Source organism: Phyllobates terribilis, unplaced genomic scaffold, assembly GCF_046119375.1.
Source record: "Phyllobates terribilis strain yellow unplaced genomic scaffold, ASM4611937v1 Scaffold_9__5_contigs__length_417890890, whole genome shotgun sequence".
Taxonomy (NCBI): domain Eukaryota; kingdom Metazoa; phylum Chordata; class Amphibia; order Anura; family Dendrobatidae; genus Phyllobates; species Phyllobates terribilis.
This window is the reverse complement of record NW_027362769.1, coordinates 113,316,463-113,338,291: the sequence shown is the minus strand read 5'-3', so window position 1 is coordinate 113,338,291 and position 21,829 is coordinate 113,316,463. Positions and strand designations below refer to the sequence as shown.

The 21,829-nt window shown below is 41.2% G+C and overlaps 2 protein-coding genes across 5 annotated transcripts in view; both read left to right on the top strand.

The window, feature by feature from the left end:
* Positions 1-6,961, top strand: part of HAT1 (histone acetyltransferase 1) — a 51,021-nt gene extending 44,060 nt beyond the window's left edge. For both annotated transcript variants that reach the window (XM_073645665.1, XM_073645666.1), the window contains exons 9-11: positions 2,310-2,461; positions 4,754-4,870; positions 6,225-6,961. In XM_073645665.1, the coding sequence (XP_073501766.1) occupies positions 2,310-2,461; positions 4,754-4,870; positions 6,225-6,392 (437 nt within the window). In that variant the 3' untranslated portion in view covers positions 6,393-6,961. The remainder of the gene's footprint in view (positions 1-2,309; positions 2,462-4,753; positions 4,871-6,224) is intronic.
* A 6,944-nt stretch (positions 6,962-13,905) lies between these two features.
* METAP1D (methionyl aminopeptidase type 1D, mitochondrial) overlaps positions 13,906-21,829 on the top strand; it is a 285,693-nt gene continuing 277,769 nt past the window's right edge. Inside the window, exon 1 of one of the 3 annotated variants that reach the window (XM_073646945.1) lies at positions 13,906-14,012. In XM_073646945.1, the coding sequence (XP_073503046.1) occupies positions 13,973-14,012 (40 nt within the window). In that variant the 5' untranslated portion in view covers positions 13,906-13,972. The remainder of the gene's footprint in view (positions 14,013-21,829) is intronic. The other 2 variants (XM_073646943.1, XM_073646946.1) reach the window with 2 other exon arrangements.

Sequence of the window (21,829 nt, the reverse complement as noted above, 5' to 3'; positions counted from 1 at the left end):
GGAGACTGAGATGGCCACTCCAGAACCTTCACTTTGTTCTGCTGTAGCCAATGACAGGTCAACTTGCCCTTGTGTTTTGGATTGTTGTCATGTTGGTACGTCCCATGCGCAGCTTCCGGGCTGATGAGTGCAAATTTGCCTCCAGTATTTGCTGATAACGTGCTACATTTCCTTCAACTTTTACCAAGTTTCCTGTGCCTTTGCAGCTAACACATCCCCAAAACATCAGCGATCCACCTCCGTGCTTTATAATAAGGCCTAGTGCCCACGATGCAGAAATGCTTCTGAATTTTTCTGCATCTCCCTGGCAGGAAAAACGCATGCAGATTTTACATGCGTTTTTCCTGCCAGTTAGAAGCGTTTGTCAAGCGTTCTTCACATGCATTTCCGCATGCGGGTTGACAAGCGATTTTAGCCTCACTTGGAAAGTGCTTGACAACTTGGTCACACTATATAAATCCATGCAACCGGCATGGATTTATATAGTGTGACCAAGTTAATGGTTAAAAAAAAGAATAAAAATGGTAAAAAAAAAAAATAATAATAAAAAAACATTATACTCTCCTTTCGATGGCCCCCGGTCTCCTCCTCCGGTGTGTCCGGTCTCTTGTACGGCTCGCGGGGGTGTAAAAGGACTTTCCATGACGTCTTTTAGTCAGCGGTCGCGTGACCTGTCACATGACTAAATGACGTTATGGAAGGCTCTTTTACACCATCGAGAGCCACTGGGGAGCCAGGACACATCATACAGGAGACCAGGGGACATCAGAAGGTGAGTCTCCTCTTCTCCAGACCCGGGGACCATCCGCACATTGAATCGCTTAATATCCGCATGTGCACATGTGCTCATGCGGATATTATGCGATTCAATGCAAGTCAATGGCGGCAATTACGCTGCGTGTCCGCAAAAATAATAGACATGCTGCGTATTTTCCCGCAATGATAATCCGCAGTTGAAATGTCTGCAGCATGTGCACAGCACATGCGGATTATCATTGGGGACCATGGGGGACGTATTACCAAGCGTTTTTTAAGCGTTTTCGCTGCGAAATTCCGTGGCAAAAACGCTTGAAAAACGCATAGTGGGCACGCAGCCGAAGAATGGTGTTCCTTTCATCATAGGCATGGTTGACCTTTCTCCAAATGTAACTTTTATGGTTGTGGCCAAAAAGTAAAATTTTGGTCTCATCACTCCAAATCACCTTGTTCCAGAAGTTTTGAGGCTTGTCTCTGTGCTGTTTGGCACATTGTAGGTGAGATACTTTGTGGCATTTGCGCAGTAATTGCTTTCTTCTGGAGACTCAAGAGAATGCCAAGAGTGTGCAAAGCAAAAGGTGGCTACTTTGAAGAACCTAGAATATAAGACATATTTTCAGTTGTTTCACACTTTTTTGTTAAGTATATAATTCCACATGTGTTAATTCATAGTTTTGATGCCTTCAATGTGAATGTACAATTTTCATAGTCATGAAAATACAGAAAAATCTTTAAATGAGGTGTGTCCAAACTTTTGGTCTGTACTGTATATATAAATTATAATTAAATTTAATAAGCTGAGTAAAATTTTACAAACATTAGTTACTGAATTTTATTTTGTTTTGCCGTCTCTCCATGATCAGGTTCATTATGAAGGTTTGCCTTAATGGTTCAAGCGCTGAACTTTTCATTGCCCGGTGTACGGTTTGAGCTGGTAATTCTGCCATTGGTTGGATAACGGTGCAGGGTTCTCTCCAACAATTAAATCTTTTTGTTTCCCTCTCTTTGAAACGCTGGGTAGTTATGTGCTTTACAGTACAATGGAGTGGCTAATGACTATGGATAATGGTAGCCAGGCTGGTTTTCCCAGGCAGCTGCTTCCATGCCTGGGATTAAAAAGCCTCTTTGCACAGCTACTTATGAATGTAGGTAATGTGTAACATTTCTCTGTCCATCTAGTTGCATTACCATTTCCTTTAGTTATATTCATTCCTTCTTAAATTCAGACAAAATTGACAAATTACTTGCCATGTGATAAATGCAAATATAATATTATTTGTTTTTTTTTCTTCTTCTAAGTATTCCAAATATTTTATATGGAGGGTGATAATTGAGATTAATTAAAAATAGTGAGCACAAACATTTGTTGTGTGAATAAATAATGCAAAAAAAAAAAAAAAACTTTTTCATTTATTTTATTACATTTATAATTAAAGTGAACCTGTCAGCACATGGGACATGTAACAGAAGATGTTGTCTTGCTGTAGAAATTGTTGTATGTAGCATCTGTGTAGAGAATAAAAGCAATAAAGCCATCACCTTTCTCCTTCTAGCTGAAGATCCATCTGAGAACTTTGTCAGGCTCCGAGATTTCGTTCTTTCTAAACTTTGCCAAAACCTGCCATGCTTTTCTCCTGAGAAACTTCTTGAAGGGTTCAGTAAGGAGATGGTGACAGAAGCTCAGCAGAAACTCAAGATAAATAAGGTAGCTGAACTCCAACGCTGGCCACGATGACTGTACACGACATCACTCTTTACATTGACATGCTGGGGACTCGCACAAATTCCTAACATCAGAACTTGTTTTTTCCCCTCTTCCTCTAAAAGAACACTGCATACACTATACCATATGATTATCTGGGTTTCATGGGAATTTAGTCTCCTTTCATGAAGTTTCAACAGTAGTGGGAAAGGCATGAACTTTCAGCTCTGGTCTAAATGTAAGGAATACCCTAAAAATATACATTATTCACATTGCCTTAAATGGACAGCAATATGCATTACTCTTCTAGTTTGTTCCCCAACCTATTGGGATTTTTAGGGGGCTACTTTTAGTGGTTGCTCTTATAACTGCTAGATATGTGTGTATGTGTTTGTGTATGACAAACACACACACACACACACACACACACGTATACACACTTATACACGCTCATGGCTAAAAATGTTGGCACCCTTGAAATTGTTCCACAAAATGGAGTATTTCGCCCACAAAATTATTGCAAGTACAATTGTTTTGTTATGAACATGTATGTTTCATTTGTGTGTATTGGAACACCACAAAAAGTGTGTGGGGGGGAAATTGGACATCATTTCACACAAAACCCCAAAAATGGGCTGGACAGGATTGTTGGCACCCTCAACTTAATAATTGGTTGCACACCCTTTGGAATAAATAACTGCAATCAATCGCTTCCTAAAAACATCAACAAGCTTCTTACACCTCTCAACTGGAATTTGGGACCACTATTCTTTTACAAACTGCTCCAGGTCTCTCATATTTGAAGGCGTCCTCTCCCAACAGCAATTTTATGATCTCTTCACAGGTGTTCAATGGAATTTAGATCTGAACTCATTGCTGGACACTTCAGAACTGTCCCGTGCTTTGTTTCCATCCATTTCTTCTTGAAGCATGTTTGGGGTGATTGTCCTGCTAGAAGATCCATGACCCGAATGAATGTGTTGGTAACCTTCAGATTTCATGATGCCTTGCACATTGTCAAGGCACCCAGAGGCAGCAAAACAACCCCAAAACATTTTTGAACCTCCACCATATTTAACTGTAGGTACTGCATTCTTTTCTTTGTAGGCCTCATTCCGTTTTTGGTAAACAGTAGAATGATGTGCTTTACCAAAAAACTTTATCTCTGTTTCATCTGTCCACAAGCCTTTTTCCCAGAAGGAAATCCACCATCCGGACTATCCTACGTTGCAACCTTTCCTCAATTTTTCTCTGCTGACCAGGGAAATTAACTACATTGCCATGGGTTGTAAATTTCTTGATTATTTTGGCCACCATGAACAAAGGAATATCAAGATCTCTGGAGATGGACTTATAGCCTTGAGATTGTTGATATTGTTCAACAATTTTGGTTCTCAAGTCCTCAGACAGTTCTTTCTGTTCTCCATGCTTTGTGTGGCACAAACAATGCAAAGATTGAGTCAACCTCTTTCCTTTTTTATCTGGTTTCAGGTGTGATTTTCATATTGCCCACACCTGTTTCTTGCCACAGATGATCTTGAACGAGCATTATATGCTTAAAACAAAGTTGTTTACCCACAATTCTGAAAAGGTGCCAACAATTTTGTCCGGTCCATTTTTGCGGCTTTGTGTGAAATGATGTCCAGTTTGCTTTTTTTTTGTGTTGTTCCAATACACACAAATGAAATAAACATGTGTATAACAAAAGTTGTGTGATTGCAATAATTTTCTGGGAAAAATTCTTAATTTTCTGGAATAATTTCAAGGGTCCCAACACTTTCGGCCATGACTGTATATAGGAGTTATTTATACATACTGCAAAAACACCTGTTGACAGATTCCCCTTAAAAAAATAATATATAATATTATATTATTTTTTTAAGGGGAATCTGTCAACTGGTGTTTTTGCATCATAATTTAGAGACTTGAGAACCTGATTCCAGCGATGTAACTTAATGGGCTGCTTGCTGATGTTTTCATGAGCTCTGTCTAACCCCGCATCCAACACTGGCAGCTTTCTGCCTATGCACAGTGTACACAAAAGCTGCCAATCAGTGGTGAAGGTGTGGTTATACACAGCTCAGCTTTCAGAGAACTGCTAGATCTGCAGCAGATAAAGGGATTTTACAAAAACTGCAGCAACCACTAAAATAAGTGACATCTCGGGGTCTCTGCCTCTATATTATGCTGCAGTCAGAAGGATGAGTAAAAACGTGACAGATTGATGATTTAGTCTTTCTATCTCTATTTTTTTTTGTCCTGCTTTAAATAGTTATTTTGCTTTTATCTTGATAGCAACATGCGAGACGTGTTTATGAAATCCTTCGGCTTCGTGCAACTGACATGAGTGACCCTGAGAAATCCCGAGCTTACAGGCTAGAAATAAAAAAGCGACTTGTTGGCCCATATAAGGTACGACTACAGTTTCTATCTTATGTCTTCATATTACTGACATCTGATACTAATTTGTGCTGTACCAAAAGCTAAGCATCTGAGCCATTCACTGTAATGTTATGGATACAGTCCAGAAATCAAGTAACATTTACTTTAGTGTTTTGGGAAATTCTCTTGTTCTTGGGGCTTTGTCTGTAGCCTCTTAGCTTCCATTCCTAACAAAGACATGACCGGCATAACTCTCCTCTTTTCCTAATGATTCTTGCTGGATCTCATTGTACTGGGAATCCATCAAGTTTCTGACTTTTTCATACAGTATGAATAGCGCACAGCGCTGTAGATCCAGATAATCTTGCAGTCAAAAATTCTGGAACATAAGTATTTTTCTGCCTAGGAATGTGTCTAGAGAAGGGTTAGAGCTTAATCTTTTTTATTTAAAAGAAAGGAAAATGTATATAGTATGTGTAACGTAATGCTTAATGTTTGCTATGTCACTCATTGAGTATAATGTAAAAAAAAGTTGAATATACAGATTCTTTGGAAGACAGAATAGCGTTGTAGACTATGCTCATCTGTACGCCATAAAAATTTTTACACTCTTCGCTAAAGGTGGTCAAACCATTTTTAAACGTATGGTAATGTTACTTAGTCTTGTTCATGATTTAAACCCGCCATACACCTTAGATGGCTATCGAACAAGCGAATCTTCGGTTGATTGCCGTTTCAGCCGTCTCTCCCATATAGAAGAGTGCTCGTTCAACCGAGTGCTCCTGTGTTCTCTCTGAGATAAGCTAATCGCCAGGCATGTCGATCTCTGGGAGCACAAAGCAGTCTGAAAATGGACATGTACAATCGAAATCTTCCACAACAATCAGTTGCATACACATTAGAGTGTTGGCCGAAGTAGTCATTAGTCTAATGTGTATGGGGGCCTTTCGAATGGACTTGTAACTTCACATTGTTTTGTTGAGTCATTCGAACATAAAATACAACGGGAGAATCTATTTGCTTATCTTTTTCTCATACATTTGCCAAAAAGCTAATTCCAAACATAAATTAATCAATGGAGATACCAATATGTTGCTAAAGGCAAAGCAGGTGAAAGTTTTCCACACACCCAATGCGGGGAGACTGAGCTTAAAGTACTTCATGCAGCATATTGTTATTTATCCGCCATCTAATAAGATGTCCCTGTGTATTATGGAGCCCAGGTAAAGGAGGAGGATACAACTGCTTCTAAAGGGTCAATCAACCATAGCTGCTTCTAAAGGGTTTATCTTAGTTTCTCACTACGCCTGTACTAGATAAACTGAGGAGAAGCTCTGCTATTTTAGAAATGTTAATTTCTTTGTCCAATCTTTTTAAATTCTAGAAAAACCAGAGGGAGGTGGCCAAGATGAGAAGATGTTTAAAACCTGAAGAACTCACCAACCAGATGAATCAAATAGATCTGAAGACTCAACACGAGCAGCTGGAGGAAAGTTACCAGGAGCTGGTGTCTGAGTACAGGAGGACAGTGGAGAGACTTGCCCAGGCATAAGGCACTTGACAATTGCTAAGAGTTCTACAACCTTCTTAACTTCAGCCGTTTGCTGTGTTTGCCAGTGAATCTCCTCTGAATAATAATAAAAAAAAAATCTGTGTTGATATCTCTTGCGTGTAAATTTTCGGACTTTAAAGTTGTAGCATTGATCAGTAATGTATTAATGCTGTTCCCGGAGGCAGCACTTTCACACGCCGCATTAGCAGAAATCCTAAACCCTGGCAAATTGAACTGGTTTATTGCACGATTTGTATTTGACCTGTATTTTCATTTGCGTGCCTTCATACAAAAGTGTAACAGGTCTGTGTAGGCACAATATCTGTGGTGAGCTATAAAAATAAAAAAATACCATTTCTGCTCATCACTTCTATTTCTGTACATAGTCTGATCTCTGCCCTCATGTGTATGACATATAATACCACTTTTCGTTTTTGTGCATTTCAACTGTTTGTTTATTTTTCTAGAAAACGCAACCTGGTTCTTATGTCTGTAGTTATTCAGTGGCACTTAACTACTAAAAATAATAAAAAATAATAAAAGGTTAGTGAAAAGTTTTGTACTATTCACTTTTATGTCCGCATGTGTTTTATTTTTCTTGGTCGAGTTCTTCCATGTTAAAGGCGATGTGTCATGAGTAATTTTTGTTTTTAGAAGTAGAATGTGTAGAAAATTTTTAGGTATAGTTATTTTTAAAGATTTTCCTTGGGGGCAGCCATATTGGAGGCCCTCACGCCTGTATAATGGAGCACGCAGTGCTCGCTTTATGGCTGCTGCAATGAATAGGAGATAATGGATTGAAAAGTGTTAGTAGATTAATACAGTCTGGGGTAAAGACCATGCCTCACCAATGAATAACAATAATAGGAGAGCTGCATACAGAATTATAGCAATATGTACAAGGTATAGTATGGCTATCTTACTTTATCTGGGTCTCCCACAGCACAACAGAGCCATCGTGTCATTAAAGGGGTTGTCCAGGATTAGAAAAACATGGCTGCTTTGTTTCATAAACAGTGCCACCCCTGACTGTGGGTTATGCGTGGTATAGTAGCTGTGCTCCATTCACTTCAATAGGGCCAAGTTCAATACCAAACAAGTCGTGGTTCGTAATGACACTGATTCTAAAAGAAACCTTTCGCGATTTTCTAGGGCAAATGGCTTTTTAAATCCCTCAATTTTTAATGATTAATTGCTGCTTCTGACTATGGCATAGGGAAAGTGAAGCTGCAGAAAACTGGAGATTTCAGCCTGTTGCTCCTCAGTTCCCAGTGTGAAAACTGGAATGCGTTGAGTGTAATAAAAAAAAATATATATATATATATTTATATTTTAATATATTACAAATAGTGTTGAGCGAGTATGCTCGGGCCGAGTATTTACAGCTGCTCGGTGATATGGTTGAATCGCTCCCGTGTGCATGATTTGCAACTGTTTGACAGCTTTATTACATGTGAGGAATGTGTAAGAAATAGACATTCCTCACATGTAGTAACACTGTCAAACAGTTGCAAATCATGAGCATGGGAGTGATTTAACCGTATTACCGAGCAGCTGTAAATACTCGGAGCTCGGCCCGAGCATACTCAGACAGAACATACTCGCTCAACCCTAATTACAAACCAAAGAAACCTGACCAGCACCTCATAATGTGAACTGGTGCCAGCTGCTGTAACTATAAAATATATCAAAAGAATGCAGCAGCACTCCAAATATAAAATATATCTTCTGGACTAGAAACACCTACATTTAAAGGGCAAGCACAGCTCTGCTTGCCCTTTAAATGTAGGTGTTTTTAGCCCAGAAGACATGTTTGTCCGTTTAGTTGTAGGCTTGTAGCCCAAAAGTGGCATGGAAGGCAGAGTAGTTACCCATCAGGGGGAGGTTACCTTGCTGTGGTTGATGGGCACACATGAATTGGCCAATTTATGCGCTAAAAACCTTCATTTTTTTTGTAAGTACTTGTTGCTGAGCAAATCAGTTTAGATCTAATATTTTCATTAAGACTTATCTTGGCCATATGGAGTGCTGCTGCATTCTTTTGATAGATATATATATAATATATAATTTGATCATAAACAGAGAAAATCACCATTTTGAAATGTTTGTAATTAAGATCTTTCAATATGACATCAGACAAGACATTCCTTTAAGGCTGCATTCGCACATCGGTACGCTGTCCCTTCCCACACCCCTCCATCTCCCTCAGAAATCACATGGACCCATAGTTTCATTCATCCATGCACACGTTTTCGGTACATGAGACTCCGATCATGTCCCATTCCGGTCAGACTCCGCAATTAAAGTCTATGAGGATCTGTGCGACACAGATGAAACTAGAAAGACAGATTTTGCACTTCAGTGTTTCATTAATTTATCATTGATCCAATGGTTAAACCAAAGTTCAGTCTGTCTACCTGCTTCAGTTTTTTTTTTTTTTTTAAACTATGAAAATGTTAATGGCAACCATTAGAATCGATTAAGTGTCATCAATGTCCGACTTTAGATCAATATAATGTAGTTGCATAGACCGAGTTACCAACTAAAGAATTATACCAATACTCAATACCTGCAACCTCATACACAACACACAATCATATCTGTCCCCATGCCCTTCACCCCTCCATTGAAATGTCATTTAAAGGGGTATTCCCATCTCTATGATCCTATCCCAATATGTAGTAGGTGTAATTATAATATTAGCAAAGACCTCCAATTAGAAATGTTGTATAGTCCTTCTAATTCGATATGTTGCTTACCCTGTGTGCAGGTCATGGCAGTAACTTGGGTATCCACAGTTACGGTGGCTGTTAGTGGTCGTAACCATGGATACCTAAACTACTGCAATGTCCTGCACATGGAGTAAGCAAATTAGAAGAACTATACTACCTTTCTAATTGGAGGTATTTACTAATATTATATCTACTACATATTGGGATAGGATGTTGGAGATGGGAATACACCGTTAAGTATCACCTTCTGCAGACATGATGGAACAGAATATGGAGAAGGCTCTGCTGGGTGTCCTATTGGGCAGTGTCTGCTATTTCTGACCAACATCCCGAGATCTTATCAAACTTATAAAGTCCTCTCCTATTTGTATTGATGACTTTATATAGTGGAATGCAGTATATTTATTGACTACTTGCAGCCTGTGGAGTGTACTGGGGACTTCCATGCCTTTATAATTATTTTTCTACCCCCCAAAAACAGACAATTTTTTAAATTTCTATCATAGGATCCTTCATTATGCTTGTTTATAATACCCACCAGGCACACTTTAGGGTACAACACACCCTAGGGAAATCAAAGTGTTCATGAATAATCAGAAGTTGCTCAAACCAGAATGGATGAATTTTCGGACAGGACCAAATTGAGTGCAGAAAGGAGGCCGCCGCTGCTTGACTATGAAAACACGAATCATCCTTAACCATCCCGAACCTTTCCGGGGTATGGTAAACTGTTTAGAAATTCTGTCTGGGTTAAACAATCCCTAGCTATCACCACTCTGGAATAAAATGTATCTTCCACCTCTCCCAATTTCACATATGCCTCATCATAAGGCCTGCCAAGATGACTGGAGAAGAGGATATGCTTGTGTGAGGGGTTTAGATTAATAAGAGGTCCCTAAGAGCCCCTCCAATTTTGAAAAGCCTAAGGACACTGGCACTTTCCCAAACTTTACACGCACTGCATGACTGAGTTGTGTACCCGCTTCAGTTTTTAAGTCTGTATTTAAACACATTGGTCATCAGTTTCTCCGTTTGATATCCGTGAGTCATCCATGTTTTTCATGTATGGATAAAGAAATAAGTTACAAAGCTTCTCCTATACTTTGCAGTGTTAAATACAGACGGCACACAGATGATATACATGTTTTTCATGGACCCATAGATTTGTATTGGCCTTTTTCATCAGTGCTGCTGGAAAAAAACGTACAGGTCTCAGAGTTTTGCATGGGCACGACACAGACATGTGAATAGCACTGTAGATTATAATGGGTATGTGTTGCATCCGTGAAAAAAAAAAAACAACTGATAGAACATGGACATCTGAATGAGACCTAAAAATGGGTGACACATGAGAAAAACAGTTTGTTTCTCACAGATGTGTGAGTGTAACTTCAGATTAAGATCTTGATTATAACCAGGATTTCTCAGGACTGTCTAGGAAGCAACTTCTCAAGTGACAATTGATACGGCTGCACTTACTAGTGTCATTTTTTAAAAAAAATTAAAAGTTTAAATCCCCCCATGTGAAACTTCATTGTTATGTCATCGAATTTTTACTTTTTTTTATTTAAATACTTTTGCTGATATCTGTGGGAAAGTAAAGGAAATTTGTCTGTTTTTCACTTTTTTTTACATTTTCTATTACCACAAAGGACTGCAACAATTTCTTCCCCTTTCTGTAACAATTATTTTTATATATTGGATACAGAGGGTTTTTTTTTTTTTTTTTTTTTTTTTTTTTTTTTTTTTTTTTATACAGGGTGGGGCTAGTTGCAGTGATTTTGAATTGGCAGTGTCTTTTTTTCCCCTCTATTTAGTTCTCATATAATCTTATTTGCCCTGTAACTGAGGATCAGCCCCAGTTACATTGGAAATGCAGCCTCCTGGCTGTATAGCAGAGCTGACTGTTTCTCCTAGGACGCCACAGCTTATGCTTTCTCCCTACCACCGCGATCACATAACGGTCTGGAGAAGGAAATGGCATTACATAGCCACACACTTATTAGGCCACGGCCCCACTATCAGTATTCGGTTAGTATTTTTTCTCAGGAGTGGGAGCCAAAACCAGGTGAGGAACAATCAAAGAAAAGGTATAATAGAAACAAGTCACCAATTCTGCATTTATCACCCACTTCTGGTTTTGTCTCCCACTCCTGAGAAAAAATACTGACTGAATACTGACCAAATACTGATAGTGGGGCCATGACTTTACTGTATACACAGCGATTGTGAAGGCAGAATAAATAGTCTGTTCCTTCTCTCTGCAGAGCATGGCTGTGTCTGACAGCCAGCTCTCTGCTCCCGTAGCTGCTCTACAATGCAGTGACGTTTTAGAACACAAACCGTCCGGATGTTTAAAGTCTTAAGAATGTTAACAAAGTTTAACAATGATCCTTGTAAATTTGATACCTGCTTAAAGGGTTTATCCAGGACTATTAGTTTTTAGGCCCAAAGTATAAAAAAAAAAAGTCAGATAGTTGCTGACCTCTCCTGCTGCCAATTCAGCCGCTGCAGGTCACCAGATCAGCTCTTCCTCTTCCGGGCTTCTTTGTCTATGAGGTGTGACTGCCGACGTCATGCTGATTAACAGCTGGCTCCCCGTTGTTAGGCTGCGAGGAGCCGGCTGACAATCAGAATGACCTCACCAATCACTGTCTGTCAGCTTTTAATGGAATAGATCTTGGAATAATAATACTGTAACTTCCACAATTGGATGTGTTTAAAAATAATGTTCCTATGCTGAGATAATCTTATAAATGTGCCCCTGCCGTGTACTGTGTAATGGCTGTGTCTGACCGTACAGGAACATGGTCTGACCATACCACAGCTCCTTGGTAGGGAAGGAAGCAAAAGAGTATACAGACATTACAGCAGGGGATCACAGCTGATTCTTTTTGTGATTTAAAACTTTTCCCTGCTTGTTTTTAAGCAATGTTTTACTTCAAGGAAAAAATCAGCTATGATCCCGTGCTGTAATGTCTGTATACTCTTGCTTCCTCTCCTGCCCAGGAGATGTGGTATGATCAGACCATGTTCCTGCACGGTCAGACACAGCCATTACACAGTACACAGCAGGGGCACACTTATAAGATTATCTCAGCACAGGAACATTTTATTTAAACACATCCAATTGTGGAAGTTATTATTATTCCAAGATCTATTCAGTAAAATATTGATTAAAATTAACTTTGTTCGTGGGAAAAACCCCTTTAACTGTCTCTTCCCACCAATCCTGAGAGTTGAGGAGGAGTGTGAAAGCAACGTCCGTTTAGCTTGCGCACTGCTGTCACGCGGCTCCAGGGGGGTTCGAGCTTCTCAGATTTACGGCTTGTCTGAAGTTACAACTGTTGGACCCCCGCTGATCTAATATCACTAGTGTTGAGCGAGTATGTTCTGTTCCGAGTATGCTCGGGCCGAGCTCCGAGTATTTATAGCTGCTCGGTGATATCGTTGAATCGCTCCCGTTTGCATGATTTGCAACTGTTTGACAGCTTTATTACATGTGAGGAATGTGTAAGAAATAGACATTCCTCACATGTAATAAAACTGTCAAACAGTTGCAAATCATGAGCATGGGAGTGATTCAAACATATCACCGAGCAGCTGTAAATACTCGGTGCTCGGCTCGAGCATACTCGCCGAAAGGGTTAATAGAACATACTCACTCAACACTAAATATCACCTATCCAATGCATAAATATTTTGTCCCAAATGATCAAGTTATCAACTATCCACAGGAATAGGTTATAGATAACTTACCCGATCTGACCACTGGGACCAGTTCTGAGCAGGACTATTGGAATAAAGCGATGGCCGTAAATACACATCTTCACTCCTTTTATTGTCTATGGGACTGTCATAGATAGCCCTGCTCTATATTCATCTATTTCCTGCAGGATCAGATTTATTTTTAACCATTTAACAATCAGTGTATAATGTTTTAACAGAAACTGTTAAAGGGGTTGTCCAGGATTATGTTGCTTTCTTTGAGAAACAGCGCCACCTCAGACCATGGGTTGTGAGTGGTATTGCAACTCAACTCTGTTCACTTCAATGGGACTTAATAGCAGACACAATCCAAGGTCAAGGGTGACACAGTTTCTGATTTAAAAAAGCCAGGTTTATTTAATTTTGGACAACCCTGATTCTTAAGAGCTGCATTTTTATTCCAGCGTGGAAGATTGTAGCGTGTTGTTTGTGATCCTGTCCTGATCCTAAGGTTGTTACTAACAGCCTGGGGCATCAGGCGCTGATCAGAGACCACTTTGTCTACCCTGTCACTTATAAAGTGCTTACTGGGGTGCAGCAGTGGAGACCCTCTTTGCCCCCCACAAAGCCATTGCAGAGGAGACAATACTTACCAATTTCCATAAAAAAAAGTTATTGCTATTATGAATATACACTCCTCACCCCCCAAAAAATAAATAATAAAACTTAATCATTTCTATGTGCCCGTCTTCCCTTCCACTAAAAAAAAAAAAATAGATTTCACGAGCTCTATTGGTCGAAAAGTTAAACAAAAAGGCTACAGCTCTTCAAATAAGATTGAAAAAAAAAAAGCTGATTTGTCAAAAATACATAAATAGAGGGTTAAACATACACATGATCAATAATGCAATGCACAGGACAAAATATGCACTTATTTATAAAAAAAAAACAAAACAGCTTTTTCTTACATTTAGCTTTGCGTTTCTCAGTAGTTTGACTCATACAGTCTTCCGTTGCTCAGCGCCAGGTTTCCCTTTTTTGGGACTATCCATAGTATACAGCGTTACTTCCGCCAGTAAGTATGAACCAATGGGAGAGTTCGAACGTGGATCACGTGACTGTATTTGAGAAGCCGTGAGGATGCCGACGCTCAGAGTTCTCCGCTGCGTGCAGCGTGGAGGTAAGAGGCGGCGGAGGGGTCAGCGCTCAGGATAGAGTCTGTGGAGGCGGTGTATGCCCGTACTGTGTCCGTATGAGGCACACACAGAGCGCTGACATTGTACTGCAGCCTGGAGTGTGCACGCCTAATGGAAAACACGTATCTTATTACCTCATGGAAATGTCATTCCGTCCAGTTGCAGTACACACAGGTCTCCACTAGAGCGGCGCTAGTGGACGTCCAGCTTGGCTGCTCACAAGTAATAAAACCTCCATGTCCCAGTTCTGTGTTGCCCAGATATTATAAGATGGCTCCTAGGAAAGCTCTGCTGCATCTAATGTGGCTAAACATCTACAAGTGCAGCCCCACGGTCAGACATGAGCCCTATAAGTGCTGATGAGCTGCTCTGCAGTATTTTTTTAAAATTCAGATTAATGTTTTATTGATAGTGTGTAATATTAACCCCTTAAAGTGGGTGTCCACCACTGGACAACCTGCCTCCTAAATGTTTAGAGGGACGCTATCATCAGAAAATTTCTTCTCGCCTAAATCACTTTTTTTTTCTTTTTTGCCTATGTTTTTTTTTTCTGATCTGTATTGGGAAAAAAAAAACATAATTATTAATCCTGTAATTCTCACATTAGCCATTATGATTTTTTTTTTAGACTCCTACTTCCTGTCCAGGAAAAGTTTTCGGCCAACTCATTATCAGCAGAGACAGGATTACAATGACAGATAACGCAGCTACAAAGCTGATAACATGGGATCCACCAATCACAATAGGCGACGTCACAGCACACCTTCTGCAGGAAATGGGAGTCTAGAAAAGACCAACATAGAAACCTAGTTTAAACAGTCATTTTCTGATGTCACATTCCCTTTAACCCCTTTCTCACATGAGATGTATCCATGAGTCCCTGTGCCCTGGTACTTATTGATCAGGGACATATGGATACGTCCAGGCGATTTTGCATGCACAGAGGCTGTGCACGTGTGATCGCCACCGGGTGTCAGCTGATTCTGACAGCTGACACCCAGCACTCAGTGCCCGCACCGCTCATGACACAACGACATCCGGGTCACCAGGCTTTAGTAAGTTAGTTAGCTCATGCGCAATGCATGATCTAACTAACTTGTGTCAGTGCAGAACTGACAGTTATGAAGTACAGCAGTGATCCTATATCCTATACCTTATAGTTGATCAGACTGCTAAAAGTGAGAGTGGCACTAAGTAAAAAAATAAATTGTTTAAATATTTATTTTTAAAAATCAGAAATTGATAAAATATACATATACATACACAATAAAAGTACACATATCTGGTATTGCCATATCCAGAACGGCCCAACTTATAAAACTGTCCAACTAGATAACCCCTTTAGTGAATACTGTAAAAAAAAAAGGAAAAAAATTATTCTTTATCGTCGTACCGCCGAACGAAAAGTGGAATAAAGGGCGATCAAAACGAATGTAAATAAAAATGGTACTGCTGAAAACATACTCTTGTCCCGCAATAAACAAGCCGCCATACAGCTCCATCAGCCGAAAAATAAAAAAGTTACAGCTCTCAGAATAAAGCGATGCAAAAATAAATATAAAAAATAAATTAAACCAATTCTTCACCTGCTGTTGATTTGTTCATTCTGCCTCCCAAAGATCGCAGTAAGGCTCAGCTCACATTTATCCTGCGCTCTACGCTGAGCCCTTACACCGGGGTTTCTGTGTAAATCTCTGAAATATGTGATTCATACGCAATCCCTGGTGGAAGATTCCTTATAATGAGGCAAATGGAGGCACCATGGACACCGTCTGGCCTATTATCCAGCGGTGTCCGTCTTTTTAGGCATTGTGACAAAGTCGCTGGCAGAGTGCTGGAGGGGAGATATTGGTCACTGAGGCTGTTAGATTCAGTGATGTGAAACATGGAAGTCTTCTCCTGCATAGTAGGTGCAGAGAGTGTTAATCAGCAATTAAAAGGGCATGCTTTATAGGTGAATGGCCATAGTGTGGGCAGGAGGCCATTCACCATATCTCCACCCCAGGGTGTGGTCTGGGCTTTAAATAGCCAGCCTTGTGACTCAGGTGGGGGTCAGTATCTGGAGTGGCTTGCTGCAGAGAGGAGCTTGCATGTGTTGAGCTGAACCATGTGCATTTAACCCTGAGTGGCCGGACCCCGGCTGATCTACGGACTGTGCTGCATCTTTGTATTTTGTTTTGCCTTTATTGCGAATGGGCTGTGTTTATTTTACGAACTCTAGGTTGGTTTATGACGTTTTAATAAACCAACCCAAAACTTAAAGAGACAGTGTTCAGTGTCTACCTTCGTGTACAGCCAAGCAAGCCGCTTTACCACAGCGTGCAAAAATGCGCCGTCGGCCACTGTTTTGTGCACTTCTGAAAAAAAGGACACTGCTGAACAGAGGGCAGACGGAGTCCAGAGTAACTCTGCTGCCTCTTTATAGTGACTGGATCACTCGTGGGTTTCTTCTGAATTTAGTCACTCCGAGATTTAAATTTAAACCCCGATATCAGTGCTCAGCGTAGAGCACAAGATAAATGGGAACATTTTACATAACATTTTGGCTCACAAAAGAGCGAAATGGCCCTTTCTGCCCAAAAGAAATTCAGCAAATTCTGTGCTCCCAAATACAAATGCCCACCTCCCTTCTGAGCAGGGGCGGGCTGGGCTGAGGGGCAATTGCCCCCCAGGTCGGTCCTCCAGCCGCGGTTTTGGGCTGCCCGGCCGTCAGCCATCACCTCGGCCGGGCGGCCCAAACCTAGCCGCCTGACTGCAATACTGCCACGGCCACTCTCCTCTGCACGCGCCCTCTCATCAGCGCGCGCGGCCTGATGGGAGCCGCGGCGCTAGTGAAAGGGGGATGGCTCCTGGGCCCACAGGTAAGTAGTGATCAGCGCTGGAATGGCAGAGTTGAGTATTTATTTATTTTTTTAATCTGGGGCCATTATACTGTGAGGAGCACTATGCAGGGCCATATATACAGTACGGAGAACTATGCAGGGCCGTATATACAGTACGGAGCACTATGCAGGGCTGTATATACAGTACAGAGCACTATGCAGGGCCATATATACAGTACAGAGCACTATGCGGGGCCATATATACAGTACGGAGCACTATGTGGGTCCATATATACAATACAGAGCACTATGCGGGGCCATGTATACCGTACGGAGCACCATGCAGGGCCATATATACAATACGGAGCACCATGCGGGGCCATATATATTGTACGGAGCACTATGCGGGGCCGTGTATACAGTACAGAGCACTATGCGGGGCCATATATACAATACAGAGCACCATGCGGGGCCATGTATACAGTACAGAGCACTATGCGGGGCCATATATACAGTACGGAGCACTATGCAGGGCTGTATATACAGTACAGAGCACTATGCAGGGCCATATATACAGTACAGAGCACTATGCGGGGCCATATATACAGTACGGAGCACTATATGGGTCCATATATACAATACAGAGCACTATGCGGGGCCATATATACAATACAGAGCACTATGCGGGGCCATATATATTGTACGGAGCACTATGTGGGGCAGTGTATACAGTACAGAGCACTATGTGGGGCCGTGTATACAGTACGGAGCACCATGCGGGGCCATATATACAATACAGAGCACCATGCGGGACCATATATACTGTACGGAGAACTATGTGGGACCCATTATACTGTATGCAGGACTATGTGGGGCCCATTATACTGTACGGAGAACTATGTGGGGCCCATTATACTGTATGGAGGACTATGTGGGGCCATTATTCTGTATGGAGGACTATGTGGGGCCCATTATTTTGTATGGAGGACTATGTGGAGCCCATTCTGTATGGAGGACTATGTGGGGCCCATTATACTGTATGGAGGACTATGTGGAGCCCATTATACTGTATGGAGGACTATGTGGGGCAATTATTCTGTATGGAGGACTATGTGAGGCCACTATTCTGTATGGAGGACTATGTGGGGCACATTATTCTGTATGGAGGACTATGTGGGGCACATTATTCTGTATGGAGGACTATGTGGGGCACATTATTCTGTATGGAGGACTATGTGGGGCCCATTATACTGTATGGAGGACTATGTGGGGCCCATTATACTGTATGGAGGACTATGTGGGGCCCATTATACTGTATGGAGGACTATGTGGGGCCCATTATACTGTATGGAGGACTATGTGGGGCCCATTATACTGTATGGAGGACTATGTGGGGCCCATTATACTGTATGGAGGACTATGTGGGGCCCATTATACTGTATGGAGGACTATGTGGGGCCCATTATACTGTATGGAGGACTATGGGGCCCATTATACTGTATGGAGGACTATGTGGGGCCTTATTCTGTATTGAGGGCTATATGATGCCATTATTCTGTATGGGGGACTATGTGGGGCCCATTATTCTGTATGGGGGACTATGTGGGGCCCATTATTCTGAATGGAGGACTATGTGGGGCCCATTATACTGTATGGAGGACTATGTGGGGCCCATTATACTGTATGGAGGACTATGTGGGGCCATTATACTGTATGGAGGACTATGTCGGGCCATTATACTGTATGGAGGACTATGTCGGGCCATTATACTGTATGGAGGACTATGTGGGGCCCATTATACTGTATGGAGGACTATGTGGGGCCATTATACTGTATGGAGGACTATATCGGGCCATTATACTGTATGGAGGACTATGTGGGATGAATTGTACACTATGGAGGACTATGTTGGGCCATTATACTGTATGGAGGGCTGTGTGGGGATCACAGTTGGAGAATTATACTGTGATGGGGTCACCATTCTTTGTTGGGGGTATTGAGGGAGAGGGGTACAGTAGGGTCATCATACTGTGAGTGTGGAGGAATTCATTGTCGGGGTATCATACTGTGTTTTGGAGCATTTTTGTTTACATCATACATTATTATCTGTTTCATTCAAGGATTTTTATCCTCTATTAAATTACATATTTAAATTGGGCCATATGCTTTTTACTGCTTTTACATAACATATTATAATATTCCACTATAATTTTTAAATTAATCGTTCTTTTTGATAAAGAAAAGCTTCCTCAATTGTAGACATATTTTTTAATAAATATCAAGGTTGGCCCGCGACTTTGTCTAAACTTTGATCTTTGGCCCTCTGTGTATTTGAGTTTGACATCTCTGGCTTTAAAGAGAACCTGTCACATCCTATCTACTAACTACACTGTCCCCATAGCGTTATTAGTGATGCAATGTGCATCACTAACAAGCTTTTTTCATTAAAATTGTTGGTATTATAATGATTTTATATCATTATATATACTCTGTCCTACCTGCTCGTTTTCAGTCATAGGGGTGTGATCCTGTTATTTAGTCAGGGGCGGCGCCGCATGCAGTCACTGCTGGCCCACGTGTTTGAATATTGCTCCCGGTAAGCGCTATTATTGTGGGGCGCATTTCTACATATCCGGTGCTGGTCCCGCGCCTGCGCAGTGAGGTTGTGCCACTGCTCATGGGCCACTGCTGTATGCTTGCCCCCTAGGCCAAAATTTGCCAGCCAGCCCCTGCTTCTGAGCCCCACAGTGTGCCTAAACTGCAGTTAGCGTCCACATGTTTGGCATTTCTGTAGTGAAGAGAGCCCGCCTAATATACGGGTGCATGTCTCCAGAAGCACAAGCTGATAATAACGTACTGGACACTACAACGGCTGTTTGCAATTTTCACTCAGCAACATCCACTGCTGCTTGATTCTGGAAAAATCCTCACCACACCTGTAGATAAATTCCCAAAGGGGTATAATTTCCAAATTGGGGTCACTTGAGGGGGATTCTGCTCTTCTAGTACTTAGGGTTTCTGTATATGGAGTCTGCAAACTATTCTAGTAAAATCTGCGTCCCAGGAGGCAAATAGCGCTCTGTCCCTCTGGAGTGTGGCCGTGTAGCTAAGCAGTACTGTACAGCCACATATGGGGTATTTCTACATTCAGCAAAAATTGTGTCACAAATTTTTATACCATTTTTACCCATTTCCCAGTTTGAAAATGTAAAATCTGGGGCTAAAACAAAACTTTGGTGGTAGAAATGTAATTATTCTTTCTTCACCTCCCAATGGTGTAGAATTCTTTGAGGCACATGTGGTGTCAATATGATCACTGCACCCCTAGATGAATTCATTGAGAGGTGTAGTTTGTAAAATGGGGTCTCTTATGGGGGTGGATTCTGCTGTTCTGGCACCATAGGGGATCTGCTAATGTGACATGGCACCATCAAACCATTCCAGCAAAATATGAACTCCAATATGGTCCCTTCTGAACTTACCCATGTGCCTCAAAAGTAGTTTTCGACCACATATGGGGTATCGGCGTACTCAGGAGAAATTGAGTAACACATTTTGGGGTCCATTTTCTCCTGCTATCCTTGTGAAAATGGTAAAAAAAAACTGGGGACTAAAACAACATATTTGTGGGAAAAATATTTTGAACGTGGTTTTGAGCACCTTGAGGGGTGCAGTTTTTAGAATGTTGTCACTTTTGGGTATTTTCTGTCATTTAGACCCCTCAACGTCACTTCAAATATGATGTGGTCCCTTTAAAAAAAATTGTTTTGTAAATTTTGTTAGAAAAATTAGAAATCGCTGGCCAGCTTTTAACTAGTGATGATCAAGTATGTTCTATTAATTCTTTCCAGCGAGCGCACGCCGAGTTTTTTGGGCTGCTCGGGGTTTCATTCATTGTCGCCGCGCATGCAAGCTACCTCTTGAAGCTCATCAAGAGAATGCCAAGAGTGTGCAAAGCAGTCATCAAAGCAAAAGGTGGCTACTTTGAAGAACCTAGAATATAAGACATATTTTCAGTTGTTTCACACTTTTTTGTTAACTATAAAATTCCACATGTGTTAATTCATAGTTTTGATGCCTTCAGTGTGAATGTACAATTTTCAAAGTCATGAAAATACAGAAAAATCTTTAAATGAGAAGATGTGTCCAAACTTTTGGTCTGTACTGTATCTCTCTGGTTTAAAGACGTAAGAATTCAAAGTTTGAAAATTGCAAAATGTTCAAAATTTTCACCAAATTTCCGTTTTTTTCACAAATAAACGCAAGTCATATCGAAGAAATTTTACTTGTGTCATGAGTTACAATATTACACGAAAAAACAGTCTCAGATTCAGTGGGATCCGTTGAAGCCTTCCAGAGTTATTACCACATAAAGTGACAGGGGTCTGAATTGTAAAAATTTGCAAACAGCCTTCAGGATAAAGGGGTTAACTGTTCACATAACATAAAATAAAATATATACATATACTTAGCACCCGGAAGGCTGCTGTTCCACGATGTTGGCACTGTCATTCCCGGTGGTTACATCACATTATTATGTCACGTGAACTCTGCAGCCAATCAGTGGTCGATGATCAGCTGCATCTGCCACAGTTCTTTCAGATGGAGCTTTTCCGTCTGATTGAACCGTGAGTGTTGCAATCGCACTAACAACATCACAGGAGCGTCGCTGATCTAGAAGGTTAGTATATGGCTTACATGTCCCTTATCCTGGTATTCATGTCCCTGTTCCTGGACCCCATCATGGTATATATGTCCCCTGTTCTGTCGCCGTTCTTTAACCCCTTTCTGACCCAAGGCGTTCTAATACGTATCTGTGCCCTGGGCCAGATATGTATTAGTACGCCCTTTGTGGTTTCGTCCTCACAGAGGCTGTGCGGGCGCGATCGCCGCCGGGTGTCAGCTGATTGTCACAGCTGACTCCCGGTACTATGTGCAAGGAGCAGTGCCGCACCGCTCCCAGCACATTAACCCCCGAA